This window comes from Neoarius graeffei, chromosome 5 (assembly GCF_027579695.1).
Source record: "Neoarius graeffei isolate fNeoGra1 chromosome 5, fNeoGra1.pri, whole genome shotgun sequence".
Lineage (NCBI taxonomy): Eukaryota > Metazoa > Chordata > Actinopteri > Siluriformes > Ariidae > Neoarius > Neoarius graeffei.
This window is the reverse complement of record NC_083573.1, coordinates 102,584,800-102,612,507: the sequence shown is the minus strand read 5'-3', so window position 1 is coordinate 102,612,507 and position 27,708 is coordinate 102,584,800. Positions and strand designations below refer to the sequence as shown.

At 42.3% G+C, this 27,708-nt stretch overlaps 1 protein-coding gene across 1 annotated transcript in view; it reads right to left on the bottom strand.

The window, feature by feature from the left end:
- The window catches only part of LOC132887201 (NLR family CARD domain-containing protein 3-like), a 96,971-nt gene that overhangs the window by 16,758 nt on the left and 52,505 nt on the right, over positions 1-27,708 (bottom strand). The window contains exons 2-8 of the mRNA XM_060922672.1: positions 27,005-27,121; positions 26,185-26,239; positions 25,826-26,030; positions 23,813-25,583; positions 17,885-18,058; positions 17,588-17,764; positions 12,088-12,261 (exon numbers count right to left, since the gene is read on the bottom strand). Of these exons, the coding sequence (XP_060778655.1) occupies positions 12,088-12,261; positions 17,588-17,764; positions 17,885-18,058; positions 23,813-25,583; positions 25,826-26,030; positions 26,185-26,239; positions 27,005-27,121 (2,673 nt within the window). The remainder of the gene's footprint in view (positions 1-12,087; positions 12,262-17,587; positions 17,765-17,884; positions 18,059-23,812; positions 25,584-25,825; positions 26,031-26,184; positions 26,240-27,004; positions 27,122-27,708) is intronic.

Below are 27,708 nucleotides of genomic sequence, written 5' to 3'. Positions count from 1 at the left end.
CTATTGATCTAACCCAAATTTTAACCATGTCCATTTTAGGTAACAAACTGCGCACATTAAGATGAACAATTTTGAGCCCAGGCATTGATTTAAAATCTGCCGGAGTGTGGGTGAGTTGCAGTTCAGGTCCAGGGTTTGGTTGCACATTTCCAGATAGAAGTAAAAGTAAAACAATTATCAATCTTTGTTTCACATTACATTTTGAACCAGTATTTTTGTATGTCGGGGCCAGGCAACTATTTTCACTGGGCAAAAATGTGAGGTCATATAAAGAAAAAACATTTTGGAGTTTGTGTAATAACTTCGATACATCTGACCAGGAGGTTAAAGCCCATACCAAATGAGTCTGTGGTTGCCCAGGAACAGCATTAAAAATGGTGCCACTGTAATAACTGATTCCCAAACAAAAAACATTGCTATGGGTTCTCACCAAACCAACATTGTTTGGTCTTATATCACAGGCTAACAACAAACTTATTAAAATAATGAAAAATGCCATTATGACTCACTTTATGTTCATCAGCAGAAAAAGAAACAAGCCCTTAAAAAGTAAAGGTTCTTACAGGTACTCCATGAGACTGTAGCAGGCCTAAGCTGATTAGCTCAGCTCCAGACTGTAGCAGGCCTAAGCTGGTTAGCTCAACTCCAAGGTGATGTAGCAGGCCTCAGGCTGGTTAGCTCGGCTTCAGAATGATGTAGCAGCCCTAAGCTGGTTAGCTGAGCTCTAGGAAGATGTAACAGGCCTCAAACTGGTTAGCTGAGCTCTAGGAAGATGTAGCAGGCCTCAAGCTGGTTAGCTCAACTCCAAGGCAATGTAGCAGGCCTAAGCTAGTTGGCTAAACTCCAGGGTGATGCAGCAGGCCCCAAGCTGGCCACAGTAGCTCAGCTCCACAAGAATGCAATAGGCACAGGCTCCAGCTCCAAGGGAATACAACAGGCCTTCAGTTGATTAGCTCAGCTCCAGGATGATGTAGCAGGCCTCAAGCTAGTTAGCTCACCTCCAGGAGAATGTAGTAGGCCTCAAGCTGGTTAGCCCGGCTCCAGGATGATGCAGCAGGCCTCAAGCTGGTTAGCTCAGCTCCAGAATGATGTAGCAGGCCTCAAGCTGGATAGCTCGGCTCCAAGATGATACAACAGACCCCAGGCTGGGCAGCTCAGCTCCAGGAGAATGCAACAGGGGTAGGCCCTCCAGTCCAGGTCCCAGCACGATGGGACAGCCCGAAGCTAGTTAGCTTCAGAGTAATTCAAAGGAGAAATATCCTGTAGATTTGTCATTAGATCCCTTAAAAGTCCACAGTTCTCTCAAAGCTTGCAAAGAGATTTCAGCAAAAACTGCAACTTATTGAGAATATATAAATGCAGTAAAATCCATTAAAAACGAATTAATCCAGAGAGACACTGAGCAGCCATTACACATGCCACCATCTTGGAAATCACTATTAGGTGTGGGAGGGTAAAACCTACTGAAATGTGAAGTTTTGGTGATTTGGAGAGCATGTCTTGCGCTCTCTCTCTCTCAAGGTTGGAGTGGTAAAACTTATACTCTATGTAAAGAGGGGGTAGTGGGATGGGATAATGCATATTTGCACTGGCTTGCACATTCCTTTGCACATTTCGTTTAACTTATGGTGTGTGTGTTTGTGAGTGCATGCGTGTGTGATTGTGAAAAATGACGCTGCTATGTATGCTTTATGAGGCTATCCACTTCTATTTTACTGGTCTAAATCACTACAAATTGCTCTAATGACAGATTTGGTGACATTTCCTGTACATTTTATTTATCTTTTTTATTACATCCACCTGCCAAGGGACTACAGGCGGAAATTAGCATGTGCTGCTATAACCTGGTACAGACATCTGTCCTTACCACAAGGATAATGTTTAATTTGTACACTGTCCCTTTTAAAAATAACTCTGAAACACAACCCATCTAACTTGAAGGAGTTGGAGCAGTTTTGGCTTGAGGAATGGGCAAAAATCCAAGTGGCTAGATGTGCTAAGCCAGTGTTTCTCAACCACTGGGCTGCAGCCCATGAGTGGACCGTGAAGCGCCAGCTAGTGGGCTGCGAATTTTTTCCCCAAGTTTAAAGCCAAATACTGAATAGTTCAGGATGTCGTAGTGTCCCAAATTCAGTAGCTGGTTTGCCGTACACCTTTCAAGTAGAATAAATACATTTGTGGGTAAATTAAGAAGCCTTTATTTTTGTCACATTACTACTTTACATTTAACTTGCGTGCGTGCACACACACAGAGAGAGAGAGAGAGAGAGAGAGAGAGAGCAGAATAAATATGTTTGTGGGTAAATTATATGGATCTGTAATGCCTGCTGGAAGAGAAGAGCAGGGAGGTTTGAGAATCGAGCGGCTGTCATTTGTTTACACTCGATACTAAAACTTGTAGCGTCCTAGCAACCATCGCAAAGACGCCGACAAAAAGCCCAGAAATTTCTCCTTACCCGGGCAAAAACGAGACAGGATTTATCTTGTAGTGTCCTGATCCCCAGATCTTTAACTCAGCCACATATAAAAAGTTGTTCTCCTCCATCCTCTTCCAGGTTTTCATCTGTGTGTCTGTGTAGAACAGGGGTCCCCAAACTTTTCAGCCCCAAGGACCGGTTCGGTTCTCATTTTTTCCCCAGCGGACCGGGAGGGCACATATGTTTGCGTGCACATACTTTTACAAATGAGGATAGTCAGCAGGATACAATATGTGGGGGTGGGGGTATTTATTCACAAGTGACTTTAAGGTTGGTATGTTCCAACCATTGGGGGTCTTGGGGGGGGATATACATGATCATTTATTATTAGGGGACAATTTTGGTGATATTCCATATGGTGTTGTGCATGCATATTAAAAAATAACCATTTCAGCCATGAACAGTAGGTGACAAACTCTTGAAAAAGAATGTGAACTTGAACAAGTGAAAATTGAACTAGGAACAGGAAGTAAACGCAAAACAACATGCACAACACAATATGTACTGTACAAATTAATACAACGAATTAATAAATTTAGCGCGCGTTGAGGCCAAAATGCAATTTATTTTAATGGTTGCCCTGTGCTTGTTTCCCTGCAACAAGAAGATTCCATCTGGGGGTGATGGAAGACAGTGACACTCTTAATGTGTTTGAAATGTCCAATCGATTGCGCAGTTTTGTTTTGGTCACGGTCATTGCAGAAAACCCGGCCTCGCATAGGTATGTGGTTGGAAAAGGAAGCAATGTTTTGAGCGCTTTTGCGGCTATTGCCGGGTATTCCGCTTTGGCTTTGATCCAAAATGCAGGTAAAGAGGTTTGCTCGAATATAGTCTTAAGACCACCGTCATTTGCTAGTTCGAGAAGCTGTGCTTCCTCCTGAACGGGCAGGTGACTGGGGATGCTGGCAAACGGGTTGCAGATCCACTCATTCTTTTGACGCGGATCCGTGGAGGCTGGGAAGTGCCGTTCGAATTCTTTCGACAGCGCAACAAGGTGATCACGAATCAGCTCCAACAGAGCTGGCGCTGCCTCAGTCTCTCCCAATATCCCCACTAATGTATGAAACATATCAAACACACCCCTGCCTACTCGACGTCCCCACTGAGCCAGCTTTGCTTTAAATGCAGCAACTTTATCTGCCACTTTAAAGACCGTTGTCATCCTCCCCTGGAGTGTCAGGTTGAGCTCATTAAGCAAGCTGAAAATGTCACAGAGGTACGTGAGTTTTGACACCCAATGGTCATCACTAAAATGCGCGGCCAACTCAGATTTTTTTTCTGCCAGAAATTTCTGCAGAGGCTCTCGCAACTCAAACACTCTGGCCAGTGATCTCGCCCTCGACAGCCATCTGACCTCTGCGTGCAAGAGAAGGCGTTTGTGCTCTGCATCCATTTCTTCGCAGAGCTGTTCAAATAACCGGGTGTTGAGTGCGTGTGCTTTGATGTGGTTGACAATTTTAACTACATCATTTAGTACAGCATTCAACTCAGGTGACAATTTACGGCTGGCCAGCATTTCTCTGTGAATGACACAGTGTGTGTTCGCAGTCAGGTGCAACCTCTCTGAGCCTCGCAGTGAAACCGGACAGCCGCCCAGTCATTGCTGCAGCCCCATCAGTACAAACGCCGATGCAGAAGGACCAGTCTAACTTCCCGGACACATACAGTGGTGCTTGAAAGTTTGTGAACCCTTTAGAATTTTCTATATTTCTGCATAAATATGACCTAAAACATAATCAGATTTTCACACAAGTCCTAAAAGTAGATAAAGAGAACCCAGTTAAAAAATTGAGACAAAAATATTATACATGGTCATTTATTTATTGAGGAAAATGATCCAATATTACATATCTGTGAGTGGCAAAAGTATGTGAACCTTTGCTTTCAGTATCTGGTGTGACCCCCTTGTGCAGCAATAACTGCAACTAAACATTTGCGGTAACTGTTGATCAGTCCTGCACACCGGCTTGGAGGAATTTTAGCCCATTCCTCCGTACAGAACAGCTTCAACTCTGGGATGTTGGTGGGTTTTCTCACATGAACTGCTTGCTTCAAGTCCTTCCACAACATTTTGATTGGATTAAGGTCAGGACTCTGACTTGGCCATTTCAAAACATTAACTTTATTCTTCTTTAACCATTCTTTGGTAGAACAACTTGTGTGCTTAGGGTCGTTGTCTTGCTGCATGACCCACCTTCTCTTGAGATTCAGTTCATGGACAGATGTCCTGACATTTTCCTTTTAGAATTTGCTGGTATAATTCAGAATTCATTGTTCCATCAATGATGACAAGCCTTCCTGGCCCAGATGCAGCAAAACAGGCCCAAACCATGATACTACCACCACCATGTTTCACAGATGGGATAAGGTTCTTATGCTGGAATGCAGTGTTTTCCTTTCTCCAAACATAACGCTTCTCATTTAAAACAAAAAGTTCTATTTTGGTCTCATCCATCCACAAAACATTTTTCCAATAGCCTTCTGGCTTGTCCACGTGATCTTTAGCAAACTACAGATGAGCAGCAATGTTCTTTTTGGAAAGCAGTGGCTTTCTCCTTGCAACCCTGCCATGCACACCACTGTTGTTCAGTGTTCTCCTGATGGTGGACTCATGAACATTAACATTAGCCAATGTGAGAAAGGCCTTCATTTGCTTAGGTGGTGTTTACATTAGACCGTATCTGTCTCGTTTTCATCGCGGATGCACTGTCCATGCACATTAAAACGCCGGAAAATGACTCCACAGGCGGAACAACTTGAATCCGCCAGGGCCCACGTATTCAACCCAGTTCGTATCTGAACCGTTGCTGTGTAAACATTGAGGAATGAGGAAACGCAGTGCTGAGCTCTAGCTGACGTCGTCATTGGACAACGTCACTGTGACATCCACCTTCCTGATTCGCTGGCGTTGGTCATGCCACGTTGGTCATGTGACGGCTCAGTCCCGAATCACTGCTTGTGCGCTTCACTCGCGCGCTCTGTGAGCTGCACAGGGCCGGAGCGTGCACCCTCCAGAGGGCACTCGCTGTTCAGGGCGGAGTGATTTGGAGCGCAGGATGCCTGTGTGGAGGAGGAAGCGCTGAGTCGCACTGAGGTTTATTTACACATTTCAACTTACGTCTAACTAGTCATGTGATTAGCGCATCCGTGTATTGGCGTTGCTGTGTGCACGCGAATCGTGTATTGGCGTTGCTGTGTGCACGCGAATCGTTTTAAAAACGTTAATCTGATGATCCGCTGATACAGTCTAATGCAGGGGTCGGCAACCTATGGCACGCGTGCCACTGGTGGCACGCGGCGTCATAACCACTGGCACGCAGAACCGAAGCAAAAAAAAAAAATCAAGCAAAAAAAAAAAAGCAACGAGCACTGAGTGACATTGCGATCCTCCAATAACATTCGCTCTACAGCGCTCTCTGCAGAGATCCCGCCCATTTTCCCAGAACTCAAAGTCAAAGTTAGCACTGATAATGTTACGTTACAAATGCAGAGAAGATGACAGAGCCCCCGGCTAAAAAATCTAAAGCGCGGCTATTTCAGCCTTTCTGGACAGAGGAATTTGGTTTCGTTTGTGTGAAAGACCATGCTGTATGTACATTGTGCTGTGAAAACGTATGTCGCACCTCAAGTGTTAAAAGACATTTCGAGACAAAACATGAGAAGAACTATAAAGACGCTGCCGATAGAGCCGAATCCCTCAAACGTGCCGTGGCTAGTTATGGGAAACAGTCAAGTTCTCTTAAAACGTTTGCCAACACCAAAGACCTTGTCACAGAAGCCAGTTACAATCTGGCTAACTGCATTGCTAAACATGGAAAGCCATTCACTGATGGTGAATATACAAAGGAGGCCTTTCTGAGTTGCGCAGAGAGACTTTTTGAGGACTTGCCCAACAAAGACACCATTAAAAATCGAATAAAGGACATGCCCACGTCCGCTAGAACAATTCAGCGACGTGTCGATGAAATGGCTAACGATGTCCGATATCAGCAAACAGAAGGACTGAATAATGCAAAGATTTTCAGCCTAGCTCTTGATGAGAGTGTGGACGTGAATGACATTCCACGATTAGCTGTCATGGCAGGATACTGTGACGAATCCAAGTCATCAGTGAGAGAGGAGCTCTGCTGTTTGAAACCTATGCCGGACACAACTAAAGGTGAGGACGTAGCTACGGTGATTGCGCAACATTTTGATGAGAGAGGGGTTGACATGGCGAAGATTTTTGCAATAACGACAGACGGCGCTCCCTCCATGGTTGGGAGGCAGAAGGGAGCCGTCAAACTTATTGAGGAAAAGGTCGGGCACCCCGTAATGAAGCTCCACTGTATAATTCACCAGGAAAATTTGTGTGCAAAAATGTCAAATTCAGATCTCAATGGTGTTATGGCTACGGTGGCAAAGGTTATCAACTTCCTCATCAAACGATCGGCACTGACACACCGACAGTTTCGATCCCTGCTGGAAGAAATGGACAGCGCGTACACAGATCTCCCTCTCCACTCAGCGGTGAGATGGCTGAGCTGCGGGAAAGTTTTACAGCGATTTGTCAGTTGCATCGATGCAATCAAGGTGTTTTTGGCGGAGAAGGGCCAACATTATCCGCAACTGGAGGACGAGGGGTGGATTGTTAAACTCGCGTTTCTTGCGGACATCACTGGGCACCTCAACGAGCTTAATGTCAAACTGCAAGGTGCAGGACAAACTGTTTTGGACATGTTTGAAACGTGGACTGCTTTTGTTGCCAAACTTGCGGTATTCTCACGTGACATTGCGTCCTCAACCTTTCGCTACTTCGGACACTTGAGGGAGTTGTCCACACAACGCAACATCAGCACCACAGAAATAGCTGAATACATGCGGGAACTAGAGGCGGAGTTCACTGCCCGCTTTGTGGATTTTAAACGCTACGGTCCGATGTTCGATTTTTTGATCAAGCCCGACAGCTTTGATGAGCACGACCTGGACACAGAGCTGTTCGGTTGGATGGATGTACAGGGCATGGAGATGCAGCTGATCGAATTGAAGAGCTCATCACTGTGGGTGACGAAGTTCGCAGAGCTGCGCAAGCAGTTGGAGTCCAGCACTGTGCAACAGCATGGAGCCTGCATCCTCGCATGCTGGACATCTACACCGGAGAAGTTCAGCTGTCTCAAAAACATCGCATTGGCCCTCTTGTCTGTTTTTGGATCAACGTACCTGTGTGAGCAGGTATTTTCGCACATGAAAAATGTGCTCAGCACCACCCGCAGTCGTTTGACGACGGATCATTCTGAGGCCTGTTTACAATTAAAAGTGACAAACTACGAACCCCAGATAAAAAAGCTCAGCCAAGAAAAGCAAGGACAGGGATCACATTGACTGGTAGGCAAGTTACTGGAGGCATAGCCTATGATTGAGAGTCAAAGTTAAATAAGTTGCTTTTTCCTTAAAAATGTTTGGCCGTTTTGTTTGCTAGGCATTCTGTCTTACTTGCCTTTGTTAAAATTATTTATGAGAGGTTTCTTTTCATTCATAAGATTTTTAAGATGTTTAAAAAGATTACAATTTCTCTCTCTCTCTCTCTCTCTCTCACACACACACACACACACACACACACAGTGTATGGGTCCTCCTCAGCAGAGAACAGAGACAGAGAAGTTGACACGTTCTTACAAAAAAATGCAGAATATAAATCCAACTATCAGTTCTGTGCTGGGGTAAAAAGTAATCTGTTAACCACTGAAGGCAAACATGTTTTTGTTGTTGTTGTCTACTGTTTTTGTTTGAGATTGCAGTCAATCTATTTCCTTCAGGAATACCCATGTTTGTCAGTTGGCCTAGGCCTATAATAAAATTCCAAATTTGTTGGAAAATGTACTTTTACGTCATTTTTACGCGTCATTTTACCATTGTTGTTGATGGTGGCACACTCAATGATTAGAAAATCAAAAGTGGCACTCAATGTCTCAAAGGTTGCCGACCCCTGGTCTAATGTAAACATCACCTTAGAAGTTACCCTGGGATCCTTTGTGACCTTGCTGACTATTACACGCCTTGCTCTTGGAGTGATCTTTGTTGGTCGACCACTCCTGGGGAGGGTAACAATGGTCTTGAATTTCCTCCATTTGTACATAATCTGCCTGACTGTGGATTGGTGGAGTCCAAACTCTTTAGAGATGGTTTTGTAACCTTTTCCAGCCTGATAAGCATCAACAACACTTTTTCTGAGGTCCTCAGAAATCTCCTTTGTTCGTGCCATGATACACTTCCACAAACATGTGTTGTGAAGATCAGACTTTGATAGATCCCTGTTCTTTAAATAAAACAGGGTGCCCACTCACACCTGATTATCATCCCATTGATTGAAAATGCCTGACTCTAATTTCACCTTCAAATTAACTGCTAATCCTACAGGTTCACATATTTTTGCCATTCACAGATATGTAATATTGGATCATGTTCCTCAATAAATAAATGACCAAGTATAATATTTTTGTCTCATTTGTTTAACCAGGTTCTCTTTATCTACTTTTAGGACTTGTGTGAAAATCTGATGATGTTTTAAGTCATATTTATGCAGAAATATCGAAAATTCTAAAGGGTTCACAAACTTTCAAGCACCACTATAACCATCCAAAGCTCGAAATAATTCTGCACCTGTGGTGTTTGTTGGGAGTGACAGTACACACAACAAATCCTCCTGCACATCCTCCTCAAAAATGTACCGCACAAAAACAAGCAGAATTGCCCGGTTTTCCACATCAGTGGACTCATCAACCTGAATCGCAAACCACGGTGACCCTCTTACCCTCTCCAACAACTGTGTCTCAATATCCTCCACTATGTCATCAATCCGCCTATGGACAGTACTGGCTGAAAGAGGTACCGCGCCTATCTTTTTTGCTGCTGCCTCCCCAAAGACTTCATTGCATGTCTTTTGCACATGGCAGAATTAGCTCTTCCCCAATAGTGAAAGGTTTCTTGCATTTAGCAATTCGATTAGCCACTAAGTATGAGGCTTTTAGCGCAGCCACATTCACAGATGCAGTTGTCTTCAGCACGAGTTTTTGTGAATCTTGTTCATGTTTTTTACGCTCAAAGAATTCAAGGGGTTTGTGTTTAAGTGTCGGATGTTTGGATTCTAGGTGTCGAATGAGCTTGGATGGCTTCATAGCCTCATTCAACAACTTATCGCCACATACCACACACAAGGGATTTGGTGCATGCGAGTCACTGATCTGTGCAAACCCATATTTAAGATATGACTCGTCAGATTTGCGATTGAAAGATCCCTTCTTTTTTGTTTTTCTTTCGATTACGTTCATTATATCTTATATTGAATATTGTCAGTTTTTTTCTTTTTTATCAGACATCTAATTTTTTTAGGTTTGTTTACCTGACATGTTTCGACGTACGACTGTCGTCTTCCTCAGAGTGTCACCGGATGTTATTGGTGACGCATCTTTTATCAGCTGATGTTGATCAACCGGGATGAGGGAGCATACATGCTCTCCCATACCTGGAGTGCCATCTTGCAGGGGACGAACTGACAGTAGAAGGCGTGACCGACCTGTCAATCCAGACAGGAAGGCCACGCCTTCGGAAACATCAGCTGATAAAAGATGCGTCACCAATAACATCCGGTGACACTCTGAGGAAGACGACAGTCGTACGTCGAAACATGTCAGGTAAACAAACCTAAAAAAATTAGATGTCTGATAAAAAAGAAAAAAACTAACAATGAAAGAGCCCTTCTTTTTCTTCGACGTTTCTGGTTCACCAGTATCATCAGTGGGCCTTTTTCGCCCCTACCCACACCAAAGAAATTCGCTAATGACGTCTGCTTTTTGTTCATTTTAGCTAACGTGTAGCACTGACTGTACAGTACCGCTGACCATGAACTGAGCTGAACTGAGACTGCGCTGCGGGTTAAGTAGCCTACGTGTTGAGGGGCGGGACAGACAGACACTCATCATGATTGAAAAAAAAAAAAGCTGTTTAATATGCTGCTATGGGCCACCTATGCAATCTGTGCAGTCTCCACGTAGACGTTTGACATCTAAACGGGTGTGATGAGCACATTTCTGGGGGATTTTTTCCCCTCGCATTTTTTTCATGTCATGGCCCGGTTTGGAATGTCCGCGGACCGGTGTTTGGGGACCGCCGGTGTAGAACGATGTCTGTCTGCAGCAACAGGGAGTCTGAAATGTCGGGGAACTCAACGGATGGATAATTTTCCAACTCATAATGAATGAATGAACGACTTTATTTAAAGACGATAAGTTGATCAGCGGAGCTGGCAGGCTCGTGTACAGATACAAATCATTACAAATACAAAAGACTAAAAATATACACAATCTTTAAAAAAAATCCTTAAAATCTGTTGATTATCTTCACATTAAGTTCATTAATATTATGCTTAACTATTGTCTTTGTATTTAGTTACGGCTACAAGAGGATCAAAATTTATTCTCCTAATATCAAATTTAGCGAGTAAACTTTTGTTTCACAAGAAAAATCATTCTTTGTTAGTGTGTAAGGATCGAATCCCACTGTGGTTTCTATATCCACTTCTTGGGTTTAATAACTTGCTTGTTTGCTGAATGCAAACATGGCAATAAGTTCCTATGTTAATGGACCAGACTCCACTTTTGGATCATTCATCCCTTTTGGCTGAGATTGCCCTGCATGCATGGTTTGGCTTCTGGCACATCCATACAGTTTTAAATACAACACCTACAATTAAAAACAGTTTTTATCAGATTTAATTAATTCCTGGGCTCCCATCTGTAACAGGGAGTGATGTTGCATCCCATGAATACAGTTTACAATAGATTATTAGATTTTAATAGAATAGATGAGCCAAAATAATTGGGGATCTTTTTTAATGGGCCCCGACTGGGTACAAGTATGAATAGGTTGGCCTCGAAGCAGAAAAGGTTGAGAACCCCTGTGCTAAGCTAATCAAGACATTCCCTAAGAGACTTGCAGCTGGAATTGCAGCAAAAGGTGACTCTACAAGGTACTGGCTTTGGGGGTTGAATACCTATGCCCACTCCAGATTGCTGTTTTTTTTTTTTTTGGGGGGGGGATCATCATATTTTTTGTTTGTGTCACAATAAAACTATTTTCAGCTTTAAAGTGGTCGGCATGTTGTGTAAATCAAATGGTGTTAACCCTCCAAACATCCATTTTAATTCCAGCTTGTAATGTGACAAAACAGGACAAACTCCAAGGGGGTGAATACTTTTGCAAGACACTGTCCATGAGGGAGTTCTCTGATTGGTCAGGAGTTTGTCAGGGTGGGGTTTGATGGACACTTCTTATTGGGGTTGTTTTACTGCTGGAGGTCAAGATTTTGGGGAAAATATGATGTAATTATTTGAACTGAACACAAAGTTTTGTGTTGAGTTTCAAACAGACAGTAAAACAGTTGGTGTGTATCATTCTCTGCTCACACACACACCTCTGATTTCTGGGGGTTTGGAGTGGACCTGAGTACAGGTGGTGTGTTCACATGTGTCAAAAGGTTGGTTTAATAACCCGTTAGTGTAAAAAGTGAAACCATCTCCTGTAAAAGTACCAGAGGTTTGTTTCTGTATGTGTGTGTGTGTGTGTGTGTGTGTACCTCAGTGTCTCCAGTGTACAGTGTGGATTCTCCAGTCCAGCAGAGAGCAGCTTCACTCCTGAATCCTGCAGGTTATTGTGTCTCAGGTTCAGTTCTCTCAGTCTGGAGGAGTTTGAGCTGAGAACTGAGGACAGAACTCTACAGCTTTCCTCTCTCAGATTACACTCACACAGACTGGAAGAGAAATGATGAAATCTGTGAATATCTGATGGATAAATGCAGTGTGTTCCATCAGTTGTGAAATAAAGTGTCTCCCTGAACACAAGATTCTGATGTCAGAATAAAAATATAAAATAAAGAGACTGTGTTTGTACTTGGACAGATCCACGTGTCTCGGCTCATATGAGATGATGGATTTAACTACAAGAAAGGGAAAGGGACGGATAGAGGTGGAGACACAAGATCTAAACAGCTAGAATTACAATTCACAAGTTTAATTTTTATTGACTGATGACATGGAATTAATGTAGAAAGTAAATCTGATTCTCAAAGACACGTTTCAGTTTCTTATAGAATAATACATTACACTTTAAACAACACACATCAGTTTAGTTCAGTGTTTCTCAAACTTTTTCAGACCAAGGAACACTTTATTAATAAAAATATCTCGCGGACCACCAAACCCCCTAATTATCCCGAACAAAAAACAATGAGCCGACTTCAACAGTATATTACAAATTACACACTAATGAAATGACAGTTTTACAAATAGTATCGTCATCTCACTCATTGTTGTCCTTATCTTAATGGGAAGAATGGTGCTGCTTATTCTGATCCATCAGTGAAGCAATGTCTGGCTCCAAACTGGACAGTTTTAATCTCATATTGGGGGCCACATTGATCCGGCTGCGCTGCTTTGTTTTCAGTCCAACCAGAGTGGAAAATCCAACTTCCCAGTTGTACGTGGTTGAAAATGGCATTAAAGGCATCATTGCATAGTTTTTTTCATTAATTGTGCGGTGGTCTCTAGTATGAATGAATGCCCTGTGAGCCAGTTTTGGTGAAAAAAATGCTGTGGTGCTCCTGTTTCAGGCTGTTCTAGTTTAGTGGAGGAGTGGGTGGGGAGGGAACGACAGGATTTCAGCTCTTACTCATGAATATTCATGCCATGTAAACATATCGCTTCTGATTGGCTAACAGCACTGTGACGCTCCCTCCAGTGGGTTATGGGCGAGACCATGACTACTAATTTTTGAAGTGACGCAAGTTCGTAGGGCTTTTTCTGATTCGCTCGTTTTTCCGTCTATTTTCTTTCATAGGCTAATACAGGGAATGGGGTGAGAAGAACATTTTCACGTGCAGCATGCATATGCAACTTGGAGTGACCTATGGTATTTCAAAAAGAGCAAGTATTAAACGGTTTGTCGTCGAATGACACCTTTAACAGTTTCAGAGCAGAGTCAGCCAGCGCAGGAGGTTCAGGTTCGATGTGGACCCAAAAGTCTGTCAAGCATTTCTCTTTAAACGTCATCTTCAGTGTCCCATCTGATGCGACGTCCACAAGACCGTCAACCTCTCTTGGTGATAGCTTGGAGCTGACGTGCTCAATGTATTTTCTGTCTCCAAATGGATTTCTGATCCACTCAAAGCCCACATCTAATTCTGGGAAAGATCTCCACAATTCAGAGGTGGACAAAGTACCCAAGTTCATTACTCAAGTCAAAGTACAGATCCCACTGATCAAATGTTACTCCAATGCAAGTGAAAGTTGTACAGTCAAAGTTTTACTTAAGTTAAAGTACTTGATTTTATAAATACTTAAGTATTTAAAATACATTTTCTGTCAACATATTGTTGTATTATTGCCACAACGCTTACAAAACCTAATGCCTCTGAAATAACCGACTGGATTTACTGACCAACTTGCAGAACCTGTAGAATAAACACCTGGTAGAATGTTACAAAATGAAACACAACTGAACTGAAAAAGAGCCGTTGCCATTTATTTATTTATTAATTAATCGTAACGCTCCTCCCCACCCCACAGAGCAGCATGGTCGTGTTCTGACCCAGCTCTGGCAGTGTGTGCACACATGTATGTGTACGTTAATCAGGAAGACAGTGGAATAGCTGTAAACGCAGCTTCCTCAGAAAATAAAAATGACGATCCAACCTGATTAAAACCCAGATCCACACCTCGAGCTTAATAACTGTCCAACAGCAACACTGCTTTAAGCAAGAAAAATAAATGCAAGACCATTATCTGACATCAAAACAAAAAATTCCAACAATTTGTTGTGACTGACGAGTAAAATACTGTCCATCTCACATGTCCTGTGTGTGTGTGTGTGTGTACACGAGTAAGTGTATGTATTCATGCACATATGAATCTGCCTGTGGAATCATGGTGATTTAACAATAATCTAGCTAGTCAGTGAAGCTCCACCTGACGCTAGCAAACGCTTTTCAAACTCAAAATCATATTGGGTCACTAACATTACTAGAAAAGAAAGATTTGTACATTCTGTTTATTTGTACAAGATTATGCTAAAACATATTTCTGAAAGGACTTCAGATAAGTTAACGTTATTCATGTTAGCGTAACTCCATTTTTACATGCTAATTAACAGTGTCCAAGTTAACTAGCTATGTGTTAATGTTAGCTGTGGGCAAGACTATGGCAACTTGGCGGGAAAATTCATAGAAAGTCATTTGAATAAGCAGACTGCAGAGATATTGCAATGTTATCGCTAGCTCTAAAGCACAGTCAACTTTATGATAAGCTTTTTCTTGGAATAAAACCTTTACATACCTTAATATCCTTCCGCAGGTCAGAGAGCAAGTTTTTGTCGGCTATGACGTGCTTCGTTTTAGGCAAACGGAGCAAACATTTAAAACGAAACCAATCGTTATTCCTTTCAGAAAACTGAAACATGGGTGACTTTGGGTAAGCTTTCTCTTGGAATAAAACTTTTACAAACCTCAATATGCTTCCGCGGATCGGACAACGAGTTTTTGTAGGCTGTGATTTACTCCATTTTAGGCAAAAAAAAATTTAAATGAAACGACTCGTTATTCCTTTCAGAAAACTGAAACATGGGTGTGTGCATTCCCCAGAAGAACCGCCTCCTTCCATTCTGCCATCAACTGATCATGTTAAATAATTCTGTGGAGAAATCACTAAACTTAATTTTATAGTCTATGGACGTGACGTGACCCTAGTGATTACTGATCGGCTGTCTCAGTGTCACCTGCGAAAAAACACGTTTTAGAAAAGAAAAAACATCCTCTTTCAAAGTTGCTTCAGAGTAACGAGTAACGAGGACCTTGAAAGAAATATAGTGGAGTAAAAAGTACAATATTTGTCTTTCAAATGGAGTGAAATTAAAGTCATAAGTTGCCAAAAAAAATACTCAAGTAAAGTACAGATACTCAAAAAGTGTACTTAAGTACAGAACTCAAGTAAAGGTACTTATTTTTTTGAATTTCCCTCCGGGGATTAATAAAGTAATTCCGATTCTGACTACTGTCCACCTCTGCCCAATTGTGAGTGAAGGCCTTGCAGATGTTCCTTAAAGGCTGCAACTGTGCCGCCATCCCGGACCTCCTCGGCAGTGAGAAGAAAATCTGCCAGCGTAGGGAAACTATCAAATTCTTGGCAATCGAGACGGGCACACCACAATTCCATCTTGAGGCGTGCGGCTTTAATTTTGTCCTGGACAGTAAAGACTGTGATTGCTTTTCCTTGCAGCGCTAAATTCATGGTATTGAGTGCTGAACAGATCAGCAAGATAAACCAATTTTGCGAGCCACTGGAAATCCTGCATTCTGTCATACAGTTCATCACTTTGATGCAGGAATAACTTGACCTCATCACGCAGTTCAAATAGACGAGTGAGAACTTTCCCACGCGATAACCAGCGAACTTCAGTCTGAAAAAGAAGTTGCGTGTGCTCGCTTCCCATTTCTTCACACTGAGCTTTAAAAAGACGTGTGTTCAGTGCTTTGCTTTTACTCAGATTAACTATTTTCACAGACTCGTCCAGGACTGGTTTAAGACACTGGGGCATTTTTTCACTGCCAGTCGCTCTCTGTGAATGCAGCAGTGTGTTGCTGTGGCAGATGGTGCTACTGTGCAGACACGCGCAGCGAGGCCCTTGTATTCTGCCGTCATCGCAGCCGCACCGTCTGTGCAAATGCCAACGCATCTTGTCCAGTCAGTGTTATTCTGCACAATGAAATCATTAAGTCAGTTAAAAATCACTTCTCCTGTGGTGTTGGTCAGCAGGGAGTGACAAAAAAAGAAAATCATTATGCATAGCACCATCATATATACACCTTACAAACCACAGGAGATTTGCCTCGTTCTCAATATCAGTGGATTTGTCCATTTGCAGAGAGAAAAAGTGACTTTGACATCAACGTGTCACCAGCTGCTCTTGTACATTTTCAGCCATGGATGTTATGCGCTGCTGAACAGTGTCATTGGACAGAGGTACCCTGTTCATTTCATCACTTGCTTTCCCCCCAAGCATTATGTTAGCCATAACCTTTGCAGCTGGCTGAACTAAAGTCTCGCCTATTGAATGAGGTTTGCCTGCTTTCGCGATCAGCAGGGAGACCCTGTATGAAGCTGCTGGAGCTTTCGCATTTTCCACAGGCACAAAAAACTGTGAGGCTCCCTTTCTCGTGTGATGCTGAAGCTCTTCACATTTTCTCTCAAAAATGCAGTCGGTTTGTTGACGTAATCCTTGTGTTTAGTTTCGAAGTGCTGCTTGAGCTTAGCAGGTTTCATTGCCTCGTTGGCCAATGTTTCGTAGCACAGAACACAATGTGGTTTCAGATCCTCCGCATTCCCAGTCCAAAAAAATCCAAACTTGATGTAGTCGCTGTGGTATTTTCCTTTCGCTTTAGCACTCGATTTTCCATGGTCATGTTGAGCTTCACTACTACTCTGAGGGAGCTCCTGCAGCAAACTATCCTGGGACTCCATATCAGTGCTCACTGAATCATCATGTCTTTGCACTTTGTCCTTGCTCGTGTCAGACGTTTCTTGTGCTTTTCTTTAGACTGACCCGCTCTTCAGCAACCGATCCGTTATCTTTTTGACAGTTTGATGCTAAGTCTAACTTGGTAACTCGTAGTTTCTCCGCATTCCACATTCCCATCACATTCAGAGGTGACGTTGATTATGAAAGTGTAACCTAAACTGACGGAGCTATAGGCAGTGTCACAAAACTGTTGGCTTGCTTAATGTCAGACAAATTCAAATAATAGGCGACTATTTGAATTTACAGAGGACTTTATTCAATATAGAAAACGACTCATCTGTGAGACTCAGAACTTTGCTTTTGGAGTCACATCGGCGATTTGAGAAACACTGATAAAACGTGATATTTTACAACATCAACTCGCGGAGCAGCAGGGGGGTCGCTCATGGAGCACACTTTGAGAAACAGTGATTGAGTTCACTGTGGAAAAGATGGAACATGAAACGTGTGTGTGTGTGTGTGTGTGTGTGTGTGTGTGTGTGTGTGTGTAGAGACAGTCAGTAACTCACTGTAGTTTCTCCAGTGTACAGCGTGGATCCTTCAGTAGATCAGAGAGCAGCTTCACTCCTGATTCTCCTGGATTATTGTAGTTCAGATTCAGTCCTCTCAGGTGTGATGAGGGATTTGACCTCAGAGCTGAAACCAGAGCAGCACAACCTTCACCTGTAATACTGCAATCAGACAACCTGTAGAGAGAAACATCTCACAGTTACAGCATAAATCACTCAGCTTTACTACACAACACACACAATCTTTATATACAGTACACTTAGTATGTGTGTGTGTGTGTGTGTGTGTGTGTGTACCTCAGTATCTCCAGTGTACAGTGTGGATTCTCCAGTCCAGCAGAGAGCAGCTTCACTCCTGAATCCTGCAGGTTATTGTTACTCAGGTTCAGTTCTCTCAGTCTGGAGGAGTTTGAGCTGAGAACTGAGGACAGAACTCTACAGCTTTCCTCTGTCAGATTACACCCACACAGACTGGAAGAGAAATGATGAAATATCAGAACACTGATCTCAAACACACAAACACAGCCATAATCCAGCTAAACTTTAGCATGGAACAGAAATGTGAGTGTGTTTCTCTCACACACAGAAATCAGAGGACAGGACGCCACATCAGCACATTTACAGGAGCAGCGACGTCTTTCTGCACTCCACAATCTCTCAGCTACAATTTATTATCACACCATTAGCTCATGGACAGAACACACACGTGTGAGAGCGAGCAGCCGACAAACACTCCACTCTGATCTGTGTTCAAGTTTCTACAAACTCAACACACACAGTACTCTCTCTCTCTCTCACACACACACACACACACACACAGTACTCTCTCTCTCTCTCACACACACACAGTACTCTCTCTCTCTCTCACACACGCAGTACTCTTTCTCTCTCACACACACACGTGCAGTACTCTCCACACATACAGTACTCTCTCTCTCTCTCTCACACACACACAGTACTCTCCACACATACAGTACTCTCTCTCTCTCTCTCTCTCGCTCTCTCTCACACACACAGAGTACTCTCTCTCTCTCACACACACACAGTACTCTCTCTCTCTCTCTCTCTCTCTCTCACTCACACACACACACAGAGTACTCTCACACACACACAGTACTCTCTCTCTCACACTCACACACAGTACTCTCTCTCTCACACTCACACACACACAAACAGTACTCTCTCTCTCTCTCTCTCTCACACACACACGTGCAGTACTCTCCACACACACAGTACTCTCTCTCTCTCTCTCTCTCTCACACACACACAGTACTCTCCACACATACAGTACTCTCTCTCTCTCTCGCTCTCTCTCACACACAGAGTACTCTCTCTCTCACACACACACACAGTACTCTCTCTCTCACACTCACACACAGTACTCTCTCACACTCACACACACACAAACAGTACTCTCTCTCTCTCTCTCTCTCTCTCACTCACACACACAAAAAAGGGAAATATCGGGTCTTTAAATTTCCAAAAATGAAGTGAGTAAATGCAACACAATTAATTTATATTCTGCTTGTGAACATGGATTAATCCAGTAGACTTCAGTTGTTTATAGAGAATGCTGAATGTACCAATTTCTTTCATGTTGATTGAAATTTATTGAATTAAAAAAACAAACTCAGTGTAATCGAGTTTAGTCTCTACCGAAAATGGAATACATTCAAATGTCGCCAGGAAGTGTCGTTAACCACTCCGGAGCAGATAAGTTGGAGGCCAAATAAGCCAAGAAGACCTGCAAGCCCGCGAAAATTATGGACAAGTCTCCATTTTCTTCAGCAACAAGTCACCGTGGAGAGAAAGCCAATCACTGAAAAAGTAAGTTCTTCAAATTTATATATGTTTGTGTTCAAGTAAGTTGGGCGATAGTCCACTCGAGTGCTGTTTTCAAACAGTAATGTTACGGAACAATTACAACAGCCTGTTAACTTTTTCTGGTATATAATGCGCATTGCATGTTTGCGAACGTTAGCTAACATCTGCTAGTTAATTTACAGTTGATAGTTAATGTGAATAATCGTGTTTCTCCGCTGAGCCCCGGCTAGAGGTCCTGCTTCTGACCACGGTGCTTCATTAAAGTCGCAGCCGGTGGAGAGCAGCCGTTAGCCGGCTGTTGAAGTGGATTTCATCGAGCTTCGCCCCCGCGCTCCAGACAGTGACTGTGGGGGGAGGAGGGGAAATAAGAACTTTATTTAGCAATGACATGTTTAGGACAGTGTGTGTGTGTGTGTGTGTGTGTGTGTGTGTGTGTGAGAGAGAGAGAGAGAGAGAGAGAGAGAGAGAGAATAAATGTGTCAAATAAATGTTGGTGTGGCTATGAATGTGTTGGTGCAAGTGTCAGTAAAATGCGGGCTCATGTCAATGTTAAAGGAGAACTGAAGTAATTTTTAAACTTGCTTTATTTCTTAATTAACGTGTTTTTCAATTACGTTTTCGGTTTTAGTAACTTTATATCGTGACTCGTATTGGCAACTAATTGCAATTAAATATTATACTTATCGGCCTATTCGGTTTTTAGCCGTGTTGACTTTAGTTCGTTTGGTCCACGGCAGGCGCCGCTTATCCGCGCGATCTTCACGAGACTTGTGCGAGACTTCAAAATGTGAGGTGTCAGCGCCGCCATTTTGAAAACTGTTTTCCAAATGAAGTATTGCACAAAAACAAGTTTAAATGACGATTACTGCCTACTTTTTTCAAACTTTCCTGATTGCTATCAAAACAAACAAAACTTCCGGCTTGATTACATCAGCGTTCGAAAGAGAGGGCGCGTGTCTTTTTTTTGCAGTTGCACTGAAAGAAATCAAATTAAAAGTCTGCAAAGAAGAAAGTATTCAGCCTTGATTTAAAAAACCCTGAAAGCTGCAGGTACTTTGTATTGATTAATGTGGGAAATGCGCTCAGTATAATATGGATTTATCCCAAACACACATGCGTGTATATATTATTTTGAAACCCATCAGCCAACTAATCTGGCACGTTTTAATTGTGCGACAGTAATGACGTAAATACCAGCGTGATGGACTAGTGTCCGAAAGCGTTTTCTCATTTTACCAATGAGCTCACTGTATAGTCCTCTGTATAGTAATTCCCTTTATAATTTATCTAGAAGTTTTCTCTATTTTCTATTCTCTGTTTATCCTGTAATGATGCTACTGGAATTTTAATTTCCCTGAGGGAACCCTCCCAAAGGGATCAATAAAGTTCTATCTAATCTAATCCTATATAGTGAGTAGTGAACAAGTGAGCGATTTCGGACACAGGGAATGTTGGCAGATGTCGGTCACTTTGATTTCCGCTGTACGCTTTACTTCCGTCCTACGATGTCTCGCACAGGTCTCAGCGAATCTTGTTTACGGCCACTGCTTTGACATATGGACTGATATATTACAGAGCATATTTCAAACACTCATAACTTGCTATAGCAGCAACAAAATAGCGATCAAAAATGCATTCCTATATTTAATAAAATGACAAATAGAATTTTGATAATTAAAAAAAATTGCCTTCAGTTCTCCTTTAAAGCTGCAGCGCACAACTTCTGTTGACCCCTAGAGGAATTCTACATAATTACAAAAACCCTACCAGCGCTTCCACGTCGTGTCTGGCAGTATAGGCTGCGGTCACACACACACGTAGACGAATTAATTTAAAAGGTAGAATAAATGGTTCTCAAGAACAATTGTGCAATACACTTTTTGTCAAACTCAGTAAATATCTCCTCATGGTCCACCAGCTGTCTGATCTGTGTGTACACTGAAAAAGAATCCAGTGTTCATACACAACCATGGTTCTGTAACTGGGCAACAAAGTGGCTCGGACCGAGCCTCACAACATTATTTCAGCCAATCAGCAGGTGCGTTCACAGTGTGTTCTCATGGAACAGATAATGCTTCCATTTTATTATATATTTATATAATGTTCTGCTGAAGTTACTTGTTCTTGTCTTTAAATTTACCTTCATTCTAACTTTCACCTTACCTAGATCTATAGTGTCACTATTTTATGTTTATTCTTTTCTTGATTGGGCTTGGTGAAAAGGTTTGATTTACCTAACTTTGGTTTACCTACCTTTTGTCTGTTTTGGACAGAGCATGGATCAAAACACCATCAGTGAGGCCATTGAAGACACCACCATTGGGATTTATGTTCTTAAAGAACATGCTTCAAGTGATGAAGCAGAGGACATTGGCATTGTTCTTGAAGGCATCAAGGTGTCACAAGATCTTGATAATGTAGCATTAGCTGTTGCTATGCTGTTTGGACTGATGTATGCACTGAACCTCAGCTACCCTGCTGACCTCCGCTACACTTTTGAGGTCATCCAAAAGATTAGGATGGAACTGGATGGAGGTAAACTTTCCAACAAAGCACTTGCTCTGAAAAACAGGCTCTCAGTCAACGGCTCAGGCTGATTTCTGTTGTGTATCCACTTTTGTGTGTGTGTGTGTGTTTATTTCTCAGTGATGAGTTTATGCAGGGTTGAGTACTTTTTGTTTGTAAATCCACTTTGATTTGTCAAAGTTGTCAGCTGTGTAAAATGGTGTTCTCAGGGTTAACCCTCATGGGAAATTTTTTATTTTTTATGAAGCACTAGAGCTTATTTGCCTTATTCAGTTTGTGGCATGTTTGGCTTACGTCAATAAAATACTGTAATTGTTTTGTATTCACTTTTGAGGATGCACTGTTGCGCTGTACTAACAGTTCACAGTATTTTTTAATGTACTATGATAAGTTTATACTGTATCTGCTGTATGTTTTTATGCTGAATTTACTGTATGGCAACTGCACTGAGTCCTTCTGTTCAGGTAAAATGTGTGATCTGTAAAGTTTAAGGATCAATACAGTCAACGTTTAATACAGAACCCTGAATCTTTGTTTTTTGTCAATGCAATTTTTTTTTTTTTATATTTGATTTTTGTATTTGCACAAACTTTAAATACAAAACAATTTGGCTGGCTTTAACAAATAAAGTTAAATTTAGAGACCTAACTTGGGTTGTAAGGACATCACAAAATTGCTTTTAAGTTACATAATACCTTTAAATAATATTAGCATTCACAAATCAAGTTAGTTACATTTAAAAATCTGGTATCCTGAACATGATATCACTTTAACATTACTCCATGAATTGGCATTGCAATAGCTTAAAAAAAAAGTAAAATCAACTTGATTCTTTTAAATAGTCGAACATGATTGAAATATTTTGGTTTAACAAGTAATAATTCCATACATCCATGCATTATCTGTAGCCGCTTATCCTGTCCTACAGGGTCACAGGCGAGCTGGAGCCTATCCCAGTTAACTATGGGCGAAAGGCGGGGTTCACCCTGGACAAGTCGCCAGGTCATTGCAGGGCTGACACACAGACACAGACAACCATTCACACTCACATCTACGGTTAATTTAGAGCCACCAATTAACCTAACCTGCATGTCTTTGGACTGTGGAGGAAACCCACACAGACACGGGGAGAACACGCAAACTCCACACAGAAAGGCCCTTGTCGGCCGCTGGGCTCGAACCGAGAACCTTCTTGCTGTGAGGTGACAGTGCTAAACACTACACCACCATGCTGCCCCAAAAGTAATAATTCATTGAGAAAAAGAAGGAAATTATGTCACTCATACACATTCTGATCATGTGGGACCGATGTATACATTAAAATCAAGTAAATGCAAAGGATTTTTTTTCAGTGCACAGTGTGTTACTGTCATTTGGTTTGGTTAGTTTCACACTGCACTGATTTTCTAGAGCACCAAACTGTTTGTCCATGAGGGAGTTCTCTGATTGCTCAGGAGTTTGTCAGGGTGGGGTTTGATGGACACTTCTTATTGGGGTTGTTTTACTGCTGGAGGTCAAGATTTTGGGGAAAATATGATGTAATTATTTGAACTGAACACAAAGTTGTGTGTTGAGTTTCAAACAGACAGTAAAACAGTTGGTGTGTATCATTCTCTGCTCACACACACACCTCTGATTTCTGGGGGTTTGGAGTGGACCTGAGTACAGGTGGTGTGTTCACGTGTGTCAAAAGGTTGGTTTAATAACCTGTTAGTGTAAAAAGTGAAACCATCTCCTGTAAAAGTACCAGAGGTTTGTTTAAAGAAGATTAGAGTCACTATTAACAAGCATTAATCTAAACACTGCAGTTCAGTGTGACATTAAAATAACAAACCATGCAGTAATACATTTATAAATAAAAATAAAAACACTCACTCAGCTTTTCTGGAGGCTTTGACCACCGGCAGCAGCTTCAGAAGACATGCCTCTGATCGGTCATATTTACTCAAATCAAACTCATCCAGCTCCTGTTCTGAGTTCAGTAACACAAACACCAGAGCTGACCACTGAGCAGGAGAGAGACTGACTCCACTGAGACGCCTGAAATCTCCACTGTTCAGGTAACGTTGTACTTCCTGCACTAGAGAATGATCATTCAGTTCATTCAGACAGTGGAACAGATTGATGGATTTCTCTGGAGATGGATTCTCCCTGATCTTCTCCTTGATGTACTTGATTGTTTCCTTTTTGCTGTGAGATATACTTCCTGTCTGGGGCAGTAGGTCTCGTAAGAGAGTCTGATTGGACTCCAGTGAGAGACCCAGAAGGAAGCGGAGGAACAGGTCCAGGTGTCCATTCTCACTCTGTAAGGCCTTGTTCACTGCACTCCTGAGGAAATCAGACATGTTTGATTTGGTGAAAAGATCAGACAGATCAGTGGTTTGTTGTTCTGTTACTTTTCTGCTGATGAAGGAGATAAACGTGTATAAAGCAGCCAGAAACTCCTGAACACTCAGATGTACGAAGCTGAAGACCTTCCCCAGGTGAAGCCCAAACTCCTCGCGGAAGATTTGGGTACACACTCCTGAGTACACTGACACTTCTCTCACATCAATGCCACACTCTCTCAGGTCTTCCTCATAGAAAATCAGGTTTCCTTTCTCCAGCTGTTGGAAAGCCAGTTTTCCCAGTGCCAGGATACTCGCTTTGGTCTGCTGAGGATCAGGCTCACATTTCTGATGGTACTTTTGGTCCTTGTGTTTGATCTGAAAGATCAGGAAGTGTGTGAACATTTGAGTCAGAGTCTTGGGGATCTCTCCACTCTCTGCTTCACCCAACATTCTCTCGAGAACAGTGGCTGAGATCCAGCAGAAGACTGGGATGTGGCACATGATGTAGAGGCTTCTTGAAGACTTCAAGTGTGTGATGATTTTATTGGCCAGGCTCTGATCACTGATCCTCTTTCTGAAGTACTCCTCTTTCTGAGGATCACTGAACCCTCGTACCTCTGTTACCTGGTCTACACACTCAGGAGAGATCTGATTGGCTGCTCCTGGTCGAGAGGTTATCCAGAGGAGAGCAGAGGGAAGCAGATTCCCCTTGATGAGGTTTGTCAGCAGCACATCCACTGAGGCCGACTCTGTCACATCACACAATCTCTCATTGTTCTGGAAATTTAGAGGAAGTCGACACTCATCCAGACCATCAAAGATCAACAGGACTTTGTTCATATCACAGTCTATTAATCGAAATTCTTTCATTTCTGGGAAAAAGTGATGAAGAAGATTCATCAGACTGAGATTTCTCTCCTTCATCAGATTCAGCTCTCTAAAGGGAAGTGGGAACATGAAGGTGACGTCCTGATTTGCTTCTCCTTCAGTCCAGTCCAGAATGAACTTCTGCACAGAGACTGTTTTTCCAATTCCAGCAACTCCTTTAGTCAGCACACTTCTGATGGACGTGTCTTTAAAGAGATCGTTACATTTGATGGGTGTCTCCTGTGTTGCTGGTCTCCTGGACGCCGTCTCAATCTGTCTCACCTCATGTTCTTTATTGACGTCTCCACTCCAACCCTCTGTGATGTACAGCTCTGTGTAGATCTCATTCAGAAGAGCTGAGTTTCCATGCTGTGAGATTCCTTCATTAACTTTTTTAAACTTCTCTCTCAGGTTGGATTTCAGCTTTTGCTGATACACAGAGATGAGTTCTGGGAAACAAAGTAATAACATCTTTTCATGCAAAATCACTGAGAACAATATAAATAAAATATTGATGTGTGTTCCTGATTAATGTATAGAATTTAGATGGAAAATATAGGCATTGTAAAATAAAACTAATTTCAGAGTTCTAATATCACTGACTTATTCAGCTTGATAAATTTAATATGACGTATTTAAATATGAACCAAACTGAAGGAGATAAAATAAAGTGATGACTCAGAGCTCTTACTGTTGCGCAGTGTGTGAGCGAGATCTGTGTGGTTCATGTTCTTCAGGAAGTGCAGTGTGATCTTCAGCACTCCCTCTCTGACACTGCTCTGATCCTCCTCATCCTCCACCTCCCTCTCAGAGCATGCTGGGGAATCTGGACTCAGGAGCTTCTTAAACCTCTTCAGCTCCTTCTGTATCACACTGATGACTTTGTGTTCCAGCTCCTGGTGAGAAACACACAGGAACAGATCCCAATATTATAATGTTACACAGTGAGAGAGGATTTATTTTAGGAAAAGAAGAAAAGTCAGTTACAACTGAAATTGTGTCTGATTACCCATAATGCTGCTGTATGTGGATAAAACTGTACACACACACCTTGAATATGGACTCCAGCTGATTTCTGCTGATGTTTGATTTCTTCTTTTGTGGTCTGTGAACAAACAAAACACATGCTGTAATATGGACTATATGTATCATAGCTGTACAACACACACTCATAAATACAGAGACAGATATTTAACACTCTCCTCTTAACACAATACACTGAGTTCAGGATTTCCTCACTGACACACACACATTTAGAAACAAATGTTTGAATGAATGCAGACATCCCAAGTCTCCCGGAAGTTCCGGGAGTCTCCCGCAGACTGATAGTGGCTCCCTGATGCCTGCAAATTGGATAATATCTCCCAGAATCTAGAGCAAGGGAGCAAGAGCGTGCACGCGAAACATTAATGTCTGCATCGCGCATATGATGGAGTGTGCGAGGGAGAGCGAGAGAGACTGCGTGTGTGCCTGTTCATGCAGCGCATGCTAGACAAAGAGCATCCTGATTGGTTTACAGACATCCAAACCTGCAGAACCCCCCAATGGGAAAAAAGTCATGCGGCATCTCCCTGAAATGAGTTTCTGCAGGTTGGGATGTCTGTGAATGAATGAATGAAATAGTGATATAGTGATTAATGTCCCAGGTGTAAATGTTCTCGTGTAGCACCACAGACCCTCCAGCTCAGGGACTGCAGGCTGAACTGAACTCTTCCAGCAGTTTTCCTCACTGCCAGTCCGAGAGCTGCAGCACTGCACAGTTTAGTGTTTTACTGCTTCAACACCTGATAAAGCTCATGAAGGGCTTCACAATGACACCAGTGAGTTTGATCAGGTGGAACAGTGCTGTAAAACACCTCACTATACTGACCTCAGATCAGCAGGACTGTCTCTGTCTCTGAAGCTAATTGGGGTTCCCATTGACCGGTCACTCTTCATGGACACACAGCTGGGTTCTGGTGAGTCTGATCTCTTTCCCTCCATCATTCTACAACACAGATATTATTACAGACACAAATTAAGGGAAGTGTACATGCTAATATAATATGGAGTGGATATGGATGACTGTATATCCAGTTTGAATTAACACACAACCTCTTCAACAATCTCAGTCTCATAAGCAGAAAGTAACACAAGGCTTCTGTATAAAAATAAAACAAAGCCTTCTAGAAGACAGCAGTTCAAAGCTGAGGAACATTTATGAAAAGTGACATTAAATGCCTTGTTATTTGGTTTCAGATGATCCATCTGTCTCCACTGTGATTAGTTTTAATCTCATGTCATCATGTCTCACATATTTATATAGACCCCTCTGAAAGCGCTGGAACATTAAGGGCACTTCTTCTGTTTTTCTCATTTACTTTAAGCCTATATGTCCCAAAACTTTTGCTCACCTAACCATTGGGTGGTCTGCCTCCAAAGGTGTCATGTTCTGTTGCTGAACACATCGAGATGTAAAGATCAGGAATTGAAGCTGAAATTCTGATCTATCGGCTCATATTCATCTTTTTGATCTCAAACCCAAATGTGTTCGGTGTAAAGCAGAAACAAAATAATTGTTCTTGCTGTTCCAAT